General features: G+C 40.0%; 1 pseudogene and 1 gene segment (V, D, J or C); both read right to left on the reverse strand.

The window, feature by feature from the left end:
* Positions 1-1,996: 1,996 nt before the first annotated feature.
* LOC114685204 lies at positions 1,997-2,452 on the reverse strand (annotated as a pseudogene).
* A 4,923-nt stretch (positions 2,453-7,375) lies between these two features.
* LOC114685205 lies at positions 7,376-7,879 on the reverse strand. The segment is given in 2 exon segments: positions 7,376-7,701; positions 7,785-7,879. Coding segments are annotated over 2 exon segments (369 nt in total).
* Between the last annotated feature and the right edge of the window lie 13,409 nt (positions 7,880-21,288).

Consider the following 21,288-nt stretch of genomic DNA (forward strand, 5'->3'; position numbering starts at 1 on the left):
TGATTAATCTCACTCCCATTTAGGGATTGCTCTGAAATGTGTGTAGACAGTTTTATAATATCTCAGCAATCTGTATAGGTCAGAAAGATTGTCTTAGGAATCTTGTGTGGCTGTGATCCATCAGGGAAGCCAAAAGATGGAATTCCGTGGAGGATGGAAGCTTTGTCTATTCTTGAGATACCCAGCCTGTTTCCACAGAAGTCAGCCCTATGAAACTTGCATGGGTCCAGCTAGTTCAAATCTAACAACAACCCAAAATGTATATCACTCCTAGTCTTTCTGTTGATGGTTTCTCAGAATTCATAGGAGAGGGAACCCCTCTTTCCTTTCTCTGCTGACTCTGTGTTTTATATTTAAACAAGAGATCCATGATGGTGTTGACACTTTATGTTGCAAAGACCATAGGTGGAGGGCACAATACATTGGAGCACAAGGAATTCCTGTCCATCTTTACTTAGTGAAGGAGACCCTTCCTCTGTATCATGTGATCTACTGGCAAAGTCCAAGAAGATGAGGAAGGATAGTGATGAACTGTGAGAATGAATTCCAGAAGGAAAATAAATGTACTGGTGAGAAAACAACATTCCAAACATTTCTACCTGAGGATGCTCATGTATGTGTAGGAAGCAGGTCAGAAGGGAAACAAATTGTGTATTCTAGGCACAGGGTCTTATTTATACAACTTGTTTACTTGATTTGCGAAGACAGACAGACAGACAGACAGATAGTCAGATAGATGATAGATAAATAGATAGATAGATAGACAGACAGATAGGTAGATAGAAACGAAACTGTTTACACCAGAGAATCCTAATGTCCACTGTGTGGTTTTCTACTTTTCTTTTTGTTATTATTGTTTAATTAAAATATTCAGATTGTAGCCTTGCTATCAATGGCAGTATTATTTCTGTTTCTGACAACCATCATTTGTATAGACAGGGTATATATGCATTCCATTAATTTGAAAAAAAAAGAAGCATACTTAGCCAGAAATGATTGGATTCAGACTTATCAAAGCTATAACAAAGCCAAGAATCAAGAGAAGTCCTAAGTGGACCATCCTGCCTCTAACATTAAAAGGTGTATGTGTGTGTATATCTGTATGTCTGTGTGAGGGGGTTCACTGTGCACCATAAACTGATGTCCATTTAATGTCAATTAATGTCAGTCTCGAACTTGAGACAAAGACAGTGCAATTTAATAGATCAGGGTCATGAACACACAGGGCTCCTGGGAACAGGAACTAGTCTCTTACTTTCCCAGTTTGGAATCCCACTGCTCTGACCCCAATATTACCTGAGCAGGAGCCCAAAATGTTGCCAAAGTTTGCATAATCCACACCCCTAGGACTCCACAGCATGACAAGCAGCTACAACTCTAAATCCAAACCAATAAAAATTTTGATTAATACTAACAAAAGCATTTCAGGATGATATTTACTTATAAACAAATGGATAAAATTAGATTTATGAGGAAATGCAAAGTGACTCTGCACAAATCCATGGGAACGACTTCCAATGAAGTATTTGATGTGGTGTTGGGTACATCAAACTGAATTTTGAAAGGGGTTTTAGTTTGCCCTAATATTTTAGATTGTACTTTACTGGCCAAATTCATATTACAGGATATTCCCGGCACCTCCACCAACAGGTCTAGTCTCTTACATTTGATATATATATATATATATATATATATATATATATATATATATATATATATATTGCCAGAGTTTGTTATCTTTTCTTTCATTAAAGAGCATGTGAATGGAGATGGTCACTGATAAAGATCTAATCAAGGTATTGTGCACAGTAGGGCATCCTGAATCAGTATCACTTTATTCTCTAAAGTGCTCTTGAAATATTGATAAAGACTTCATAGGAATGTGTAGTTACAGACAAAGGGACACTCGTATGAATATTTCTGAGGAAGTTTCCAGGCTAATCTTGTTATCTCATTCCCAGGACAGCGTCCTGCTCCTCCAGGGTTTCTGACACACTCAGGATGTGGTTGCAACACTGTGTCTCGTGCACAGTAAAGACAGCAGAGTCCTCAGATGCCAGGCTGCTGAGCTCCATGTAGGCTGTGCTGGAGGATTTATCTGCAGTCAGTTTGGCCTTGCCCTGGAACTTCTGATTGTAGTCAGTACCACCATGTCCAGGATAAATGTATCCAATCCACGCCAGGCCCTGTTCAGGCCACTGCTTCACCCAGTTCATATAGTGGTCAGTGAAGGTGTATCCAGAAGCCTTGCAGGACAACTTCACTGAGGCCCCAGGACTCCCGAGCTCAGCACCAGACTGCTGAAGCTGGACCTTGGAGTGGACACCTGTGGGAAGAAATACAGAGTGGATGTCATTGTCACCTGAGTGTATGCACTCTCCTCAAATCAGGAAGTAGGCAGCCTCTTACCTGTAGTTGATGCCATGAGAAGGATGATCCAGCTCCATTTCATGGCAAGGATCTGTGTGCTCAGTGACTATGGAGAGAACACTGATAATATGATGTTCTGGGCTGTCGACATCTCTGTATTTACCATCATAGATTCAGATGATTTGCATATTCATGAGGCAGAGTACCTCTTAGATAAGGACTTAGTCCAGCTGAAGAAGGAGAGAGATGAAACCTAGGGCAGGCTGCAGGATGCTGAGGACCAAATCCTCCTAATCTTGTCTGATGAAGCAGCCATTCCTGAGACCTGTGGAGACCCTGAGGATTTAACACCAAGGCCAAATCTCTCAATTGAAAAATGGAATCCTAATCTGAGACATTTGGTCCGTTTCCCTGACAAAAATTGATTTACAGGTAGTGGTAGTGATGAGAATAATTATGAATGGAAATATTAAACACGCCCAAATTAAGAGAATTTCTAATCTTTTTTTTCATATAAAAGCAATTAATATTTGCATTTCCAGCTGAATGCAGGTGTGCGTTCCTGGTGTTTTTTAATTTTCTGTTTAAAATCCTTTTCTTTTTTCTCTGTATGTTTGCTTTCTATAGAGAAAAAGAAAGCACGTGGAGTTGAGTGGTAGAACTGTGGGAAGGATCAGAGAGAAGTTGTGCATGGAAACTATGATCAGAATCCACTGTATGAAAACAATGAAAAATAAATAAATAAATCTTAATAAAATGAATGAATAAATAAAAATCTGTCCAATACTTAATATGTGTTTAAACATGGAGACTTCACATATCAACGGCAGCAGGTGTTGTTCAGCTAACAGACTGTAGGAAGGGAGTCCAGTGAGGTTGTTGAGTCCCTTCCACTCCTGATCTATTTCTGTCCTATTGATTATTGGCTCCACTGTGCCCCTTGCTGGTCCTGATGAGTACCCTTACAGTTTGGTATGCCATGACTTATACTGAACATACACCTTTTAAAATGGTTTCATTCTAATAAGAGTATATAAAGGTAGATTTCTCAAAGTAAACTTGTCACAGCTTCAGTCTTACTGTGGAAACTCTGTCTTCACCTGGTTAAAATTCATTTCTCACTGACTATACTCAGGAAATCCTGGCTTGCTGTGTAAGTGCAGGCACTTACAAGGTTTGTATTAATTGGATTTATTTCACTGTTGAAGAATCATTTGCCCAAATCCTAGCAGAAAAAGCTAATTTATCATTCAATAAATATTGTTCATACATTCATCTTTTTTCTTCTGTATAACTGGGAAATACTTGAGAAGCTAATCCAGAGACTCCTGGTATCCAGAGTGTGCCCAACCTGCAGGTTTACTGTGGTCATCACATCTCACTGGCAGTTATGTGTGGTGACCTTCACCCTAGCGTTAGGTAACAGACTGTGGATCCGTTGGTTTTAATCTTCACACTGTTGTGTTCATGTGTTATGTTTGGATGTCAGTAATCCCATATTCTGTAGTCTGTCTGTTCTCCGATATATCTTAGCTCATAGCTGAAGCCAAACTAATAGTATCCAGAGATGCCTCAGGTCTAGATTCGTTGAATCTCTTTTCCTTTTACAGATTCCTAAATCTGTAGCACAACTGAGCCAACACCAAACATCAATTCTCCCAATGATGCTTCTCTAACTCTCAGGTGAAACATTGCAGCGTCCCTACCTTCAGCAACAACACAGAGTTCCATTGCAGTAATCATGGGGTCAATGGTAACAAGAAAACAGCAGAAAGAAGCTGCAAACTATGACAAAGAACTCTCTTGCCAATGGAAGAGTTAGAACAGAGACCATAGATGACATGAGCTGGCATTTGCACAATGGTCACTCAGACTTCTCCACAAGCTTTGCCTGTAAGAAACACCTTCAGAGGAATCATTATGTGGGGCATTGGAGAAGAAAGTAATCTTTACAAGGATGGAAATTTCCTATGTGCATTGTGGGAAATATGTTAATTACCTCCACCTTATTAGAGCATTAACATATTGGAAGATGTAAAGAATAGATACCTTTTTCACCTCTGTCTTTAGTAATAACTTTACTTATGGAAGATCTGGGTTCTACTCCCCATGAGAAGAAATAAATTGAAACATTTTCTGATTATTTAAATTTCCCTGTGATTTTCAACTGAACCTATATGATCACTGAGTCTTAAAATTACAGATCTTTGTGGAAAACATAGAAAGTTTTATTTTTATGCTTAATGATTCTGATAGCATGCTGTAAATGGATATCTTAGATGCACCACAGCATAATAATATGTTTATTAGAATTTAAGCAAACAGCAATTGTCATAGACTATGATATGGCAAAGGGTCTCTGGGAGATTTTTTTTTTTTTGAAATAGAAGGAAAAACCACAAGTTCTAAAATGTAAACAGACATATTCATGTGCTGTGATATTTTGTTTGTGCTCAGCAAATGAAGCTTGCCTGGAGATCAGAGGGCATAACTAGCCACTAGTTGACCATAGAGGCCAGGCAGCGGTGGCACACAACTTTGATCCCAGCACATGGAAGGAGGAGAGACATAGTGATATGGCTGTGCAGAGAGAGGAATATAAGGTGGGTGGAGACAGGAGCTCACCCCCTTTTTGGCTGAGGAGTTGGTGAGGTAAGAGTTGACTATGGCTGGTTGCTCCTTTGTGTCTCTGATCTTTCAGCCTTTACCCATATATCTGACTCTGGGTTTTTATTATTAAGACCAATTAGAATTCATGCTACATGTTTGTCCTTGAGGAAACCCAAGGTGGAAGTTCAGAACTGCCTCTGATGTAAGGGGCATCTAGTAGTTCTGAGTAGCTTCAGTAGTTGTTAAGTGCCACTGTTGCCCCCAAGCTCCTCTGCAGGGAGATTTGTGTCTGAGTTCACACTGAAGTCTCCTCCCTTCTGGCACAGTAAGACATGCCAGATGTTGCAGATGTAAGGAAACTTGGTTATTTGAGGTATCCCTGCTAATAATGATGCTGGAGTAGAAGTCCCAATTACAACCTGTCTCTTTGTCCACAGTATTGTACCAACATACTCTATCCATTTCTAGTATGTTGTTAGACCCAATGAAAATGATGGTTGATTACATAGAATCCAGACTGTACAGGTGAGTGACAGGATCTGCAAGGGTTTTATGAGGACAGACCTGATTCCTCCAGCTACACTTGGGACAGTGCACCTGAGAGTAGTTAACATCACTATCAATCATAATTACAAACTATTGGCCACATACCTTTCTTTAAATGTTGTGACACTCACTGCAAGGAAGAGTCACCAGCCAGAAAAGCAGTTCCAGGACACACATACTTTGATGGGGACTCCTGTGTAAAGAAGATGAAGGCACCTCAGCCAGGGCTCAGATTTCAGTCTAAGACTGGGTGGTTTTCTTCATGGTAAAGTCACTAGAGGATATGAAAGGTGAGCAGAGTGGAGGTCAATTGTTCCTCCCAGACAGGCTGATTTGCTGTGTGTTACCTAGAAGAACTAGAGGCACAGACCTCAGAGACGTTTTCCTGTCCACTACCATGTTAACCTTCCTCTCCTTTGTTCATCCTCCAGGCTGTGAATTCCTCCCATGACCACTTTGCACTGCTTACCTGGAGACATGGCCATCATTAGAGAATCCTCACAACTGAGGACATTCTGTCATTCCTGGCTGGCCTGACTGGATGTCCATCTACTTCTTCATCTCTGGAAATCTCATCTTTGAGACCCTTTTTCTTTATGCCTGACTTCTGGGCTGTGGGTGACCTTAGGGAAACCAGGTCCTAACACCATAGAGACAGCTGTGCAGTGCAGGATTTTGGAGATTCCCACCACTGTGCACACTCTGCCACCTGCTTTGTGATTCTATGAGAGTTTCAGGGAGATTTTCACACATCATGTCTCCTGTTCGGTTTGTCTAGAATTTCCCTAGTGGTTATTCATAATTTGAAAAAATAACATCAAATACTGATTGTCAATCTTGTTAACTGAGTAGGGGGCACATGATATAAGGCCACATTTGTCCTGATTTGATTTTATCCCTTGGATGAGACACTATGTTTTAGTGTCTGCACTTGGGTTAGGTATTCCCATGAAACTCTGTAGGATGAGATCACCAATCACACCTCAAACACTGATGGTTCAGGCCCAGGTGTATCTGCACACACAACTTATAGTTCTTTGCTATATTACAAGTCATTTCTTCACTGACAGTTTTAAAAAATGGTAATTATCAGTGTAAACACATGAGTGTTTAATATGATGTAAAAACATCTATTATTATTGTGAACACATGAATATTTTTTTAATCTGATGTTTTTAATCACAATGCAAATCTATATACTATTTGTACAAAATATACCAACATTAGTAATGAATAACCCCCTTAGAGCAAAGTCCATAGAGCTGAGCCATGCACAGTTGACCTCATGAAATCTCTGCCCTGCATTACAGGGTGGGTAATACAGCTGCAGTGATGTGCCAACCCCATTCAGTCTATGACACATTTCTCAGGCATAACCGCAAGTGCTTTGTGTCAATACTCTAGGAAATACTCTGACATACACATGTATCTGAGGGTGGAGGGAATAGAGAATAGAAAGGAAATTCATTTCTTAGTGGGACAACAAGTATAATGTTAAAGTCAGCTGAGTTTCAAAAGCTGCTTTCATTAAAATAATTATTCCTAAGACTAGAGATGCCACAGCTGGTAAAGGCAAGATTCACAACCAAACAGACAAGAAATATTACCACAAACACCATCTACAGAGTCCCAGGGAGAAATAAGCAAATGTGACTTTACATAAAAACAGTTTTCATGATCAGAGAGAGAAATGACCCCAAAGCCTCTCTGCCCTTAGAGAGTGAGAAGCAAACCCAGAGAAAAAAGGAGTTTTTCCTTCCAGTTCTGGTCATAGAGTTCCTGGGCTTGTTTAGGGTTGATCGCCCCCTGCTGGTCCAGAGCTCCTCTGCAGGGAGGTTTGTGTCTGGGCTCATGCTAAAGTCTCCTCACTGTGTCTTGCACAGTAATATGTGGCTGTGTCCTCAGTGGTCACAGAGTTCAGCTGCAGGAAGAACTGGTTCTTGGATGTTTCTCTGGTGATAGAGATGCGGCTCTGCAGGGATGGGTTGTAGACGGTGCCACCAGCATTATTTATGTACCCCATCCACTCCAGCTTCTTCCCTGGGGACTGTCTAATCCAGTTCCAGTAACCACTGGTGATGGAGTCACCAGTGACAGAGCAGGTGAGAGACAGTGACTGTGAGGGCTTCACCAGGCCAGGTCCTGACTCCTGAAGCTGTACCTGGGACAGGATACCTTCAGACAAGAGGAGAAAAATTCTGTCAATTACAGGTTGTCACAACCCCTCATGGACACATGTGTGAAATGATAACACTCACCAGGAAGGGCTGTCACCAGACACAGAAGACCCAACAGTGTCATCTTCTAGGCTACACCTCCTTTTCCTCAGAGGTCAGCCTCCTGTGAGAGAGATGTGAGCTCCCATAGTTTAGGAGGATATTTAACTTACAGCTAGAAGGTGCATTTGCATGTGGGGAGTCAGCCTTGTCTTTATAAATGGGGAGGATAGATATCACTCCATTTGTCTGTCATAATATGGCCATCACTGTATCTGACTTCCTGTAGTGTGAGTCTGGTGTAAGAGAGCATGAGGACTACAGGGATCACAGGAAACACATCTTGGCATGACCAACCTCCCCATCCTAGTCCATCCTCCCCACCTCCATTGTTTTCCTACTGTGGTTTTGCAGTCTCAGGTCAGTGCCAACCTTCGTTTCACATTTGATTCATGAACTCCTGCTTTCTGAATTAGTATGCCCACTCTGTTCCTGCTTAACTTCCTTTTCCCACCCATGAGATGAGTTTCCTTCTTTCCTGGAAATTGGAACACTGTTATGTTGCTGTATCACAGGGTTTATACTTACTTCTTAAAACATCCATTCTGTGGTACATATAGGAAACCCATTCTGAGAGAAGCAGCTGGATACTCTGCACACCATGAACCTTTCTTAGGGATCCCAGTCATCTTTTATTCTGTCCTGGCTCACAGATCACCAGGTTACACATATAACATAATCATGGGAGCAGGTGTGTGATAGCAAAACCTCAGAGAATAAGGATTAAAATAAATAGGACATTCTTCTCCCTAAGGTCTCTGTACCGACTGAGGCTCCTCTTGGAGTCTGTAACATGTGTCAGTGTTTGGCCACAATATGAGTCCTTCCTTCTTTCCTTATCCTCCTAGTAGTTTTTGCATGCAATCAAATCTTTTACAATCAACTGTCTTTCTGTAGTTAAAAATCCCAAAGACAATATAAACCAGACTCTCTGGGTGATTTCTATTTTTACATTGAATTTGATTTTTGTATTACTTTTAGTGTCTCTTTAGAGGCTTTATTTTATAAAGTTATCTATTTCTTTTCTATTAAGAAAAAATTTCCATTCATTTTACACACCAATCAAAGATTTCCTTCTTCCTCCTGCTCCCTCAAACTCCCTCTCCCAAAAAGACCTCCACTTCTCCCCACAAGAAGGCAAGGCTTCCCATGTAGAGGCACATACAGTAGAAGTACTTCCAAGTCCCTTCCCCTCTCTCAAAGCTGCTCTAGGTGTTCCATCATAGGAAATGGGCCCAAGAAAAGCCTGCTCATGCCCTAGGGATTGATTCTGATCCTACCACCAGGGGGCTTCCCAAGCAGATCAGCTGCACAACTTGCTCACCATGCAGAGGTCCAAGCCCATTCCCATGCAGGCTCCATAGCTGTTGATCCAAATTTCATGAATTTCCACTAGTTCGGTCTTGTCATCTCTGTGGGTTTCCCCATCATTAGGCACTGATGCACTTGTTCATAGAATCCCTCTTCTCTCTTTGACTGGACTTTTGGAGCTCTGGTGTTTGGCTGTGGACCTCTGCATCTGCTTCCATCAGTCACTAGAGAAAAGCTCTGTGGTGACAATTAGGGTATTCACTGATCTGGTCACTGGGGTAAGCCAGGTAAATGGAAACTAAATAATGCTCAACTAAATCACCAATGGGTCAAGGAAGGAGTAAAAAAATAAATTAAAGACTTCCAGGAATTCAATGAAAATGAATGCACTACATACCCAAAATTATGGGAAGTGGTGCTAAAATGAAAATTCATAGCACTCAATGTGCACTTAAAGAAGTTGGAGAAATCTCACACTAGTGACTTAACAGCTCACCTATTTCTTTATAAAGATGTCTACCTTCTTTTTTTTCTCTCTTCCAATCCTATGTACATTTTTACATGTAATGTAAATGATTTAGAGAAATATTCCATTTTAATCTGTCTTTTGTGTATCTATTATCCTTTTTGGATCATTGAAAACTGCAGCAAGATTATTATTGAATTGGCAGCCCTGGCTTCTGACTCCTCCTACTTCAGTTTTTCATCATGGTGGAGGTGCTCAGGAGAATCATGCTTACCCTGCCAACTCTGGGGTCCATGGTGCCATCAGATAGCCAGCAGCTGGCCAATAATTTTTTTGTATGAGTAAAGGCTAATGGCTCAGCATTTTTATTAAAAGACCATTTAAAATGTCTGTTGCATCTGGCATCCAACTTATGGTGTACAAATTCATGAAAAAGCCAAATGACTGTGGCCTTGCAGTCTCCCTCTGAGGCCTGAGCTGAATGTGACCAGAGTCTTCAACCCATATGTACCAGACTCTCTAACAAGCTGGCTAAGTTTTTGTTGCAGGCTCACTGCGAAAATTACATAGATTTTTTTCGGGGCCCCCAAAATCACAGGAGTTAGCCACTTTTCACACATTTTCTCTGTGAGATGCGTGAATCTTTTGCTTCCTTCCTCTCATGGTGGGTTTTGGCTTTCTCTCGGCCCCTTCCTTGGGTTGCTGCCACAATGTCATCTGAATCATCACTGTCAGCAGATTTCGGGAGTCAATTGAGATTTCTTTTTTTGTTGTTTGTTTTGTCTTCTGGTTTATTCTTTTTTTCTTTTATTTTACAATACTATTCAGTTCTACATAACAGCCACAGATTCCCTTGTTCTCCCACTTCCTGCCCCCCTCCCCTTCCCCCAAGCACAACCCCCATTCCCACCACCTCCATATCAAGGCCATCCTCGAGGACTGAGATCGACCTGATAGACTCAGTCCAGGCAGGTCCAGTCCCCCCCTCCCAGACTGAGCCAAGCATCCCTGCATAAGTCCCAGGTTTCAAACAGCTATCTCATGCAGCGAGCCCAGGACCTGGTACCACTGCCTAGATGCCTCTCAAACAGATCAAGCCAATCAACTGTCTCACCTATTCAGAGGGCCTGATCCAGTTGGGGGCCCCTCAGCCTTTGGTTCATAGTTCATGTGTTTCCATTCGTTTGGTTATTTGTCCCTGTGCATTATCCAACCTTGGTTTCAACAATTCTCGCTCATATAAACCCTCCTCTTTCTTGCTAATTAGACTCCCAGAGCTCCACCCGGGGCCTAGCCGTAGATGTCTGCATCCAGATTCCTCAGTCCTTGGATGGGGTTTCTGGCACAACTATTAGGGTGTTTGGCCATCCCATCACCAGAGTAGGTCAATCCCGGCTGTCTCTCAGCCATTGCCAGCAGTCTTTTGTGGGGGTATCTTTGTGTATTTCTGTGGGGGAGGAATTAGGTAAAAGAAAGTTTTTTCCAACATTAAAAATGGGAAGCATTTTTACAAAGGAGGGTGTTTGGTCTCTGTTTTGATATACATTAGACAATCTAAAAATGAAACAATTAAAAGAGAGGATAATTGATGTTGATGGGATGGATGTAATGTCAATCATAAATATTATTTGTTTGATCATTTAAAAATTTGTCAATTTGAGTGCCATGATAAAAGTTTTAGAAAAACTTTTTGAAACAGATCATAGAAATATTAAGACCCAGACAGAAGAATTTAAAGGTGAACCAATCTCAGCATTGCATTCTGTGGTTACAGAGAATTAGCCTAAGGTTTTCAAACAGCCAAATTTAATCTATCCAGTAACCTTACAGGAACTTCCAAATGTTCAAGGCTGTGTACTAGCTCATTGGAGTTCTGTGCAAATGTTAAATTTGAGGTGAGTCAAAGAAGCAATAGTCTCATATGGCATCTACTCATCTTTGCTGAAGAAGATGTCAAACTCATGGTCAATTTGTAATAGAATTGTTCCTCAAGATTGGACAGATTTGGTTAGAGCTGTCTCAGAGGCTGGTCCACAATTGCCATGGAGTCCTTCTGATGGGATGAGGCTAAGACTATTGAACAATGAAGTAGAGCTAGAGGTCTTGAAATCTTGCAGAGAGGGAGATAATGCTAATAGAGATAGCAATTTCTAAATGATGACCACATGCTGGCTTTATGCCACATGGCAGGCTTGAATGCTTGAGCTAGAACTAAAGAAGTAGGGAAGAAAATTAAGTCATTTATATAAGTTACACAGGGTGCAAAAGAAAAGTTCACTGATTTCTTACAAAGACTGACTTTAGCAGTTAATAGAATGATACAAAATTCAGAAGCCAGAGAGATAGTAATTGAATCTTTGGCCTTTGAAAATGCTAATGCACAATGCAAAAAGGATAATTAGGCCTTTAAAGTAAGTTCAGCCCCCTTGTTCGGATGGATCTGAGGTAAAAATTAATGTTGAATATCATGATCATGAGGATGCTTGGATAGGAGAGGTGATTTCCAGAGGTTAAAAGAAAAATAGTAATGTCAAATATATTAATTGCAGTAAACAAGGTCATCTAAAAAGAGACTGTAAACTAGGAGTTCCTAGAAATAATGTTTTCTCAAGGAATGATCCTGACAGTATGGCAAAAGCAGACATTAGACTTATGAATATAGATCAACAAGCAACAGATAAGGTAATCTTTATCCTTTGATGCTGGGAGATTCCCTGAGGGACTGCTAGCAAGCTCCCATGTCAAATTTTGTTCACTCATTTCCTATTATTGTAGAAGAAACTCCTTCCCAGAGCAATTATAAAACCTAATACCTATTGTAAGAAACCATACTGCTCTAGAAGATAGAACAGCTTCAGAAAATAAAACAAAATTTAAGGAGACACCATAAATCAAAATTGATAAAGATTAAAAAAGGAGCCTCACCAAAGTCAGGGTTGGTAAAGAGTTTTGATTCTGTCTTTCAGGATAATGAAGGCTACGAAATCTGAGTAACACTGGACAAATAAGACATATAAAGAAAAATGACAAATCATCTAGAAATAATGTCCCACAAAAAAAAAAGATTTTCTGCAGTGAACCATGACCAGGAGTAACAGTGACCTTTGAAGTCTCCAACAAGATGATGGGACCACACAATGATGATTCCATCAGGACAATGATAATGCCAAGCTGACCAACACCACCCCAAAATCAACTTTGAAATACAAACTGATCAGGACATTATTGGGATGGCTAGCTGAGACAATACAGCCTCATAGACTACTCCAATGAGGACTTGACCATAGTCCTAAATTTTCTTTGTTTCTCCATAAAACTACCAGTGCCCCAAGTCAGCAGGAAGTAACCTAAAAAACTATGCCCACATTCTGAAACAATGGATTATGGATGTTTGACATTGTTTAGAGATTGGTTAAAAATTGTTATTGGTCATAGTCAATCTTTTTCTAAAAGAACAAAAGGGGATATGTTATAGAAATATATTATATAGAAATGATAGGATAAAAGGATAGATTATTGAGTCTACTCTGAAAAGAAAAGAAGATATAGATATATATAACAGGGTAGATTATTGAGTTTACTCTGAAAAAAGATACAGATATGATAACATTAAAGGATAGATTATTGAATCTAGTCTGAAAAGAAAAAAAAACAGGAATATAGATATAAGATAAAAAAGGAGGATTGTTGAATCTACTATTAAAAAGCAACTACTAGTTTAAATACATAGGTTTGGACTTTTGTACATTGTATATAAATTTTGTATAATGATACAAAGTTGATAATATTTTGTTAGAAAATAGTGTACATACATTTCTTATCTTGTTCAATGCATTGTACCTATACAGATCAATTAACAATGTAGTGCAAATTGCTAGTCCATGAAGGTTATTATTATCAACTAATTAGGATATAAAGAAATGAAAGTTTGTCATTAGTTATTACAATGGAACTTTTAGTCATATTAGTTATGTTTTCAAGGTCAAACGAATATATTTTAGATAGATAGGATGTCTTCACACTTCAGAGATATATAGAATATGGCATTTAACATATTTTAAGAACATAGATTCTTTTTTTATGACTATGAGACATGTCTGCTCCTGGCAGCACCAATCTACATTAAAGAAGATGATGAGCATTGAACAAAAAGGCTGGGATGTTAAGTTTCAAACCTGTAACAAATGGCTGAGTGCCTATTTAAAATATTAAACAGAAACTAGTTGCCAGAATCTCCCTGCATCCCTCAGTTCATACCTATTACAGGGCTCTCCTGACTGGGGTTCAGAGGCTGGCATTCCTCCCAAGAAGCTCTTCCATACGTAATTCAGTTATTTTAGTTACCTATTCCTTTTCATCTCTCTTTGGGGCCTCCTGGATGCGTCACCTTGTTCTACTCTCTCCCTTAAGTCCATTCTGGACCCTCCCATATGTTCCAGCCACTGGCTATGCTATCCCACATATCCTTAATAAACTTTCTTCTTCTCCATACCTGGGACCAACCAGTCATGTTCCTTTAATATTTTAATTTTTTATACACTAACTACCTTTCCCAAGTCCCCACAGAGTGAGAGTCTAGGACTCAGCAGAGCTTAAAGTAAGTGGGTCATGTCTGTTTAAGAACAAAGACAGGAAGTTTTAGGTGAACAAAATGTAGTGGGAGATAAGATGATGAAAGTCATAAATTAAGTAACTGAATCAGCTAGAATTACAAATATGAATATTATATATCTATGCATAGGTCTTATGGAAAGCAGAAAGCCTTGAGACCTATTAGCGATGTGGGTTACTGAGTATGACCCTCATGATTCAACTAATCCCAAAGACTGAGACCCAGAGCATCCAGTATTCACTAAAAGTGAATCCAGAAGTTGCACAGGAGAGTTTTAGGGAACCTCCAGGCTGCACCAAGCCTCCCCCTGACTCCACCAACTGCACCTCACACTGCACATCTGCAAAAATAGAGAATCCTGTCAGTAAACACTCACAAATGTTCACTGTCCTTCTCACTCATGTCCACTCAAGCACTGAGTATCTTTCCTTATCTATAAGTTACCTTTTAAAAGGGCAACAAGGAAAACCCAGCTCAGTCTCAACTCAATGTTAGATGTTCTGTGTTCAGTGAAAATCAATAAGCGGGAAGACCTGTGAGTACAGAGCTGGGTACCTGTGTCAGAGCTGTAGGGTCAGGGCTGGTTTTCATGAGCAGAGGAAAACATAATTTGCATATCTTCCTGTTATAACATGAGCTCAGGAGCAAGAGCCTTAGTGAAGACAAATCATGATGCAGATGTCTGAGATGAAATAAAGACCAAAATTGCATTTAAAACACTGAAGTATAATTTATTGTCCTGGGCATAGCTTAATTGCTGCTGTATAAGGAGTTTTGTGGTGGAAGTATTAGATACATGAGTGCCTAGGGCAAATGAATGAGACAAAACTGAGTAATAGGGAAAGAAATGAAGTAGTACGTATTACTCATTATGTATTTCTGATATATTTCAATAGTATTTTTGTTTTCTTTGTCACAGATGCCAATTTTATATAATTTTGATAAATTTAGAAGGATTAGCAAAGTTTTGTGAATGTTGTATCTAGATATTAAGTTGAAGAAATAGTTTTCAAGGATGTAGCTTAGTGTTGATTCATGCAAAACTACTGGTGTGTGAGTCCCAGTAATGAAGAACAATGACATGTAAATTCTTTTCACTATTACTTTTCAGTAAACAACTTTCAAAAACTTGAATCTTTCTGTTTTTTGTTATTTATTAAATTACTGATTACTCTGATGAGGACTATGCTTCATGAGGCAGTCCTGTACCTCAGGTCATTTCTTAACATTTTTAAAGTAATAAAGAAATCAAGTCTGTGAGTAACAAAAGGTGTAGAGTAAGCTAAAGCCTCCACTCTGGGGCTGTGCTCTAATCTTCTTCCATGTCTTCAGTCTTGCCTCCTCTCCAGGACAGGACACTCTATACTGATTGGGGGTAAGATTCAATATGAAGAGCCTTGAAATTGCCTCTCCATGAGACAAGATTTGCCAGGTCCTTGTTTTCCTGTAGAGGAATTCATTCTACAATAAGATGAATTTTATTCAAGGTGATTGGAGGGACTTCGAACTGGGTCATATCTGCTATTGTAGCATCCCCAGTAGAGTGACATGTATTCTAGGAACTAATTCACCTTCTCCATGACAGATCTTGTATCTTTCTAGGTGATGGTGCCCTGAGCCTTGGAAATGGTTTAATGAGAGGAAAAATCTGACTAGAGTTAATAAACACCTTTGTGGGTCTCTCTACACCTGCACATAAGACTCTGCATAAGGAGTTTATATTGGTTTTCCTTTTTGTTGTCTCATGGCCAAAGTATTTAGCAATGTTATTGATCATATGTCCTTGATGTCATTTGAAAATCATAAAATACAATATCAGGCTGTATCACCCTTTGTATACTTTGACAGAATATGCTCTGCAATTGATTAATCACAGTCCAATGTAGGAATTGCTCTGAAATGTTTATAGGCAGTTTTATACTCTCTCCACATTCCTGTACAGGTCAGGAAGGTTGTCCTAGGAATGTTGTGTTACAATGGTGCATCAGGGCAGCCATAAGATGGAATTCTGTGGAGGCTGGGAGCTTTGACTCTCATTGCAAAATTCAGCCTGCCCCAAATGAAGTCAGCACTATGAACCTTACATGGGTTCAGTCATTTCAAATCTAACAATAACCCAATATTCAGAGCATTCTTAGTATTTCTGTTGATGGTTTTATATATATATATATATGTATATATACATAGAGAGAGAGAGACAGAGAGAGAGACTGAGAGACACAGACACACAGAGAGACAGAGACAGAGAGACACAGAGACACAGAGAGATACACAGAGAGAGTTACATATAGATATAAGTATGGATATATGATAATATATTGCCACAGCTTGCTCTTTTTTGTTTCATTAAAGAAGAGAAATGTCAATGGTGGTGGTCACTGATAGAGAAATAGTCAAGGTATGTTATACTGTAGGGGGCATCATTAACCAGCATCACTTTATCCTCAGATATTCTTTTGAAAAGTTGACAGACACTGTATAAGACTGTGAGGAGCAGGCTGAAAAAGGGACACTCAGAATGATTATTTCTGTGTAAGTCTCCAGGCTAATTTTTGCTATTATTTTAGTCCCAGGGCGACTTCCTCCTTCACCAGGATTACAGACACACTTAGGATGTGGGTCGCATACCTGTGTCTTGTACAGGAATAAACAGCAGAGTCCTCAGAGGTCATACTGCTAAGTAAAATGTAGTCTGTGCTACAGGGTTTATCTACAGTCAGTATGGCCTTTCCCTGGAACTTATCTAATTACCATATCCAGGAACAATCCATTCAATTCACTCCATGCTCTGTCCAGGACTGTGTTTCACCCAAGTGATAGGGTAGCTACTGAAGGTATAGCCTTGGCAGACATCTTCCTAGAGATTCTTGGCCTCCCCAGCTCAGCCCCATACTGCTGCAGATGGGCCTGGGAGTGGACACCTCAGAGGAGAAAGGAAGAGTGGATGTCACAGTTACCTTAGTGTATGGCCCCTCCTCAAGTCAGGAACTTGGAAGCCCCTTACTTGTAGCTACTGCCACCAACAAGTGGACGATCCAGCTCCATTTCTTGGTCAGTACCTTGTATGCTCAGCAACTGTGGAGAGGACACTGATCATATGTTGATTTTTTAGTGTGGAAATCCCTGTTTTACCACTGTAGACACACATGATTTGTATATTCATGAGGCAGGGTACTTCTTAGATAAGGACTTAGTCCAGCTGGAGAAGAAGGAGGAAGAGGAAACCTAGGGCAGGCAGCAGGATGCTGAGGACCAGATCCTCCTAACCTTGTCTAATGAAGCAGTCATTCCTGAGACCTGTGTAGACTCTGTGGGTTTAACATCAAGGCAAATTGAATCCCAATAGGACACACTAGGTCTTTTTCCTGGCAAAGATTTACAGGTGGTGGTAGGGATGAGGACAATAGTGAATGGAAATTTCAAAAACACCTAAATTAGGAGAACTTCTAATCTTTTTTCATGTAGAAGCAATTAATATTTGCCTTTCCAGCAGTACACAGGTGTATGTTCCTGGTGTTTTTAATTATTTATAAAAAATTATTTTTTTTGTGCAATTGTTTGTTTTCTATAGAAAGAAAGAAAGGTTGTCTTGTTGAGTGATAGGCATGTGGGAAGGAATAGAGAGGAGTTGTGCATGTAAAATGTAATTAGACTATATAAAAATGAAAAATAAATAAATAAACATTATCAAAATAAATTAAAAAATAAATGTCTGTCCAAGTTTTAACAAAGAATTTTTACTGTGTTTGAACTTGGCGACTTCACACATCAACTGCAGAAGGTGTTGTTCAGCTAACAGACTTTAGGAAGGGAGTCCACATAGGTACAGAGTCCCCTCCACTCCTCATGTCATTTCTACCATGTTGATTATTGGCTCCACTGTGCCACATGTTGGTCCTGAGCTCCTCTGCAGTTTGGTATGTCATGACTTACACTGAAGTTACTTAAACCCTTTACACACTTATCATGCTAATAATAGTATGTAAAGTCAGATAGCTCATAATTAGCTTGTTACAGCTTCAGTCTTACCGTGACCCCTCCAACTTGGGCTCATTAAATTCATTTCCCACTGACCATAATCAGGAAATCCTGACTTGGTAAGTAAGTGTGGGTTTTAAAAGGTTTTTATTAATTGGACTCATTTCATTGTTCAATCAGTTGCCCAAATCCTAGCAGAAAAAAAAGCTAATTTCTCATTCATTAAATATTGCTCATACACTTATTTATTTTCTTCTCTACAGCTGGGAAATGTTTGAGAAGCTAATCCAGAGATTCCTGGTGTTCAGAGTGTGCCAACTGTGCAGGTTCACTGTAGTCATCATATGTCACTGGAATCTATGTGGGCTGACCTTTACCTTGGCATTACTTAGCAGAGTGTGGATCCCTTGGTTTTCACCTTCACACTGTGTTTTTCAATGTGTTGTGTTGGTCTGGGTGCCAGTAATCCCATATTCTGTAGTCTGTTTGTTCCCCAATATATCTTGGCTCATAGCTGACATCACAATAATAGTATCCAGGGATGGCTCAGGTCTAGATTGATAGAATCTCTTTTCCTTTTAAAGATACCTAAAATCTGTAGCACAACTGAGCCAACATCAAACATCACCTCTCCCAATGATGCTTCTCTAACTTTCAGGTTAAACATTCCAGCTTTACTGCCTTCAGCAGAAAAACAGTGTCCTTCCATCGTAGTAATCATGGGGTCAATGTTAACAAGAAAACAGCAGAAAGAAGCTGCAAACTATGATAAAGAACTCTGTTGCCAATGGAAGAGTTAGAACAGAGACCATAGATGACATCAGCTGACATTTGCACAATGGTCACTCAGACTTCTCCACAAGCTGAGGGGATAAGAACCATCTTCAAAAAAAATCATTACATGGAACAATGGACAGAAAGTAATCTTTACAAGGATGCAAGTTTCTTATAAGCATTGTGTGAAAAAATGTTAATTACCTCTATCCTATTAGAGCATTAACATATTGAAAGCTGTAAGAGTAGATATCTCCCCCCCTCTACCTGGGGTAATAATGTTCATTCATGGAAGATCTGTATATTATTCCCTAGGAGAGGAAATAAATTGAAAGTTTTTGATTTGTTTACATTTTCCTGTGATTTCCAAATGAACCTATCATCACCAAGTCTTAAAATTACAGACCTTTTCAAAAACATGGAAAGTTTTATTGTTATGTTTATTAAATCCCATAGTGTGTTGCAACTGGATATCTGAAGTGCACCATGGCAAAATAATGATATGCTTATTAGAAATTAAGCCAATAGCAATTGTCATAGACTCTGACATATTAAAGGTTCTCTAGAAAATTTTTATGAACAGGAAGGGGAACCACATATTCTAAAATGTAAACAGACATATGCTTTTTTTGTGGTGATACTTTGTGCTCTAACAAATAAAGCTTACCTATAGATCAGAGGGCAGAGCTAGCCACTAGTTAACCATAGAGGCCTGGCCGTGGTGGCACATACCTTTAACCCCAGCCCATGGAAGAAAGAATCAGATAGTGATATGGCTGGGCAAAAAGAGGAATATAAGGTGGGCAGAGCCTCAAGCTTTCTCTCTTTTGGCTGAGGAGTTGGTGAGGTAAGAGTAGACCATGATTGGTTGCTCATTTGTGTCTCTGATCTTTCAGTATTTACCACTCTATCTGACTCTGGATTTTTATGATTAACACCAATTAGAATTCATTTACATGCTTGTTCATGAGGAAGCCCATGGTGGAAGTTCAGAACTGCCTATGTTGTGAGGGGCATCTAGTAGTTCTGAGTAGCTTCAGTAGTTGTTAAGTGCCACTGTTGTGCCAAGATCCTCTGTAGGGAGATTTGTGTCTGAGTTCACACTGAAGTCTCCTCCCATGTCTCTGGCACAGTGAGACATTGCAGACTGTGCAGATTTAAGGAAACTTGTTTATAGATTGTATGCCAACTGATACGGATGCTGGAGTAGAAAACCCAGTTACAAACTGTGTCTCCAGTACTCCATGGTATGGTGCCAGCATACTCTAAGGATTTCTTGGGTACTGTGAATGTGATGACCCAGTGAATATGATGGCTGTTTACATAGAATCCAGAGAGTAGAGGCCAGTGACAGGGTCTGCAAAGATTTTATGAGGACAAACCTGATTCCTGCAGCTACATCTAGGACAGTGTACCTGGGAATAGTGAACACCACCATCAATCATAAACGCAAACTATGGGCCGCATGCCCAGTTTCCTTTCCTTATATGCTGTGACACTCATGGTAGGGAACAGTCACCAGGCAGAAAGGCAGTTCCAGGACACACATATTTGATGGAAATTCCTGTGTAAAGGAGAGGAGGGCACCTCAGCCAGGGCTCAGCTTTCCAGTCTGAAATCTGGGTGTTATTCTTCATGGTGCAGTTGCTGGAGCATATAAAAGGTCAATTGTCCCTCCCAGACAGGGTGATTTACCTGCTGTTGACTAGAAGAACTAGAGGTACAGACCTCAGGGATACTTTCTTGATTCTCTACCTTCTTAATCAACTCCCAGACAAATCAGGAATGATGTGGATCCTGCCATCTAGATATAGCAATGAACATGAGGGTGGCTTCCTCTCCTTTGTCCATCCTCTAGGCTGTGACTTCCTCCCATTACTTTGCACTGTTTAGTTGGAAACATGGCCGTCATTAGAGATTTCTCCCAATGGAGGACAATCTCCGAGTCCTGGCTGACCAGGTTGGAGGACCATCTACTTCTGCATCTCTGGAAATCTCATATTTGAGTCCCTGGTTATGTATGCCTGTTCTTTTGGTTGTGAGTGGCCTTAGGGAAAACATCTATGCAGTAGCTGTGCAGTGCAAGATTTAGGGACTCCAACCACTATGCGTACTGTGCCACCATCTTTGGGATTCTGAGAGTTCAGAGATATTTTCACACATTATGTCTTATCTTTGGTTTGTCTAGAATTTCCCTAGTGGTCATTCAGAACTAGACAAAACATCACAGAACTGAGTGTCAATCTTGGTAGCTGAATAGGGAGCACATACCCTTAGTCCATTTACTCTGCTGATTTAATTTTACCTTTTGGATGAGGCACTGTGTTTCAGTGTCTCCACTTGGA

The sequence above is a fragment of the Peromyscus leucopus genome, chromosome 14 (assembly GCF_004664715.2).
Source record: "Peromyscus leucopus breed LL Stock chromosome 14, UCI_PerLeu_2.1, whole genome shotgun sequence".
In the NCBI taxonomy this organism is placed as follows: Eukaryota; Metazoa; Chordata; class Mammalia; order Rodentia; family Cricetidae; genus Peromyscus; species Peromyscus leucopus.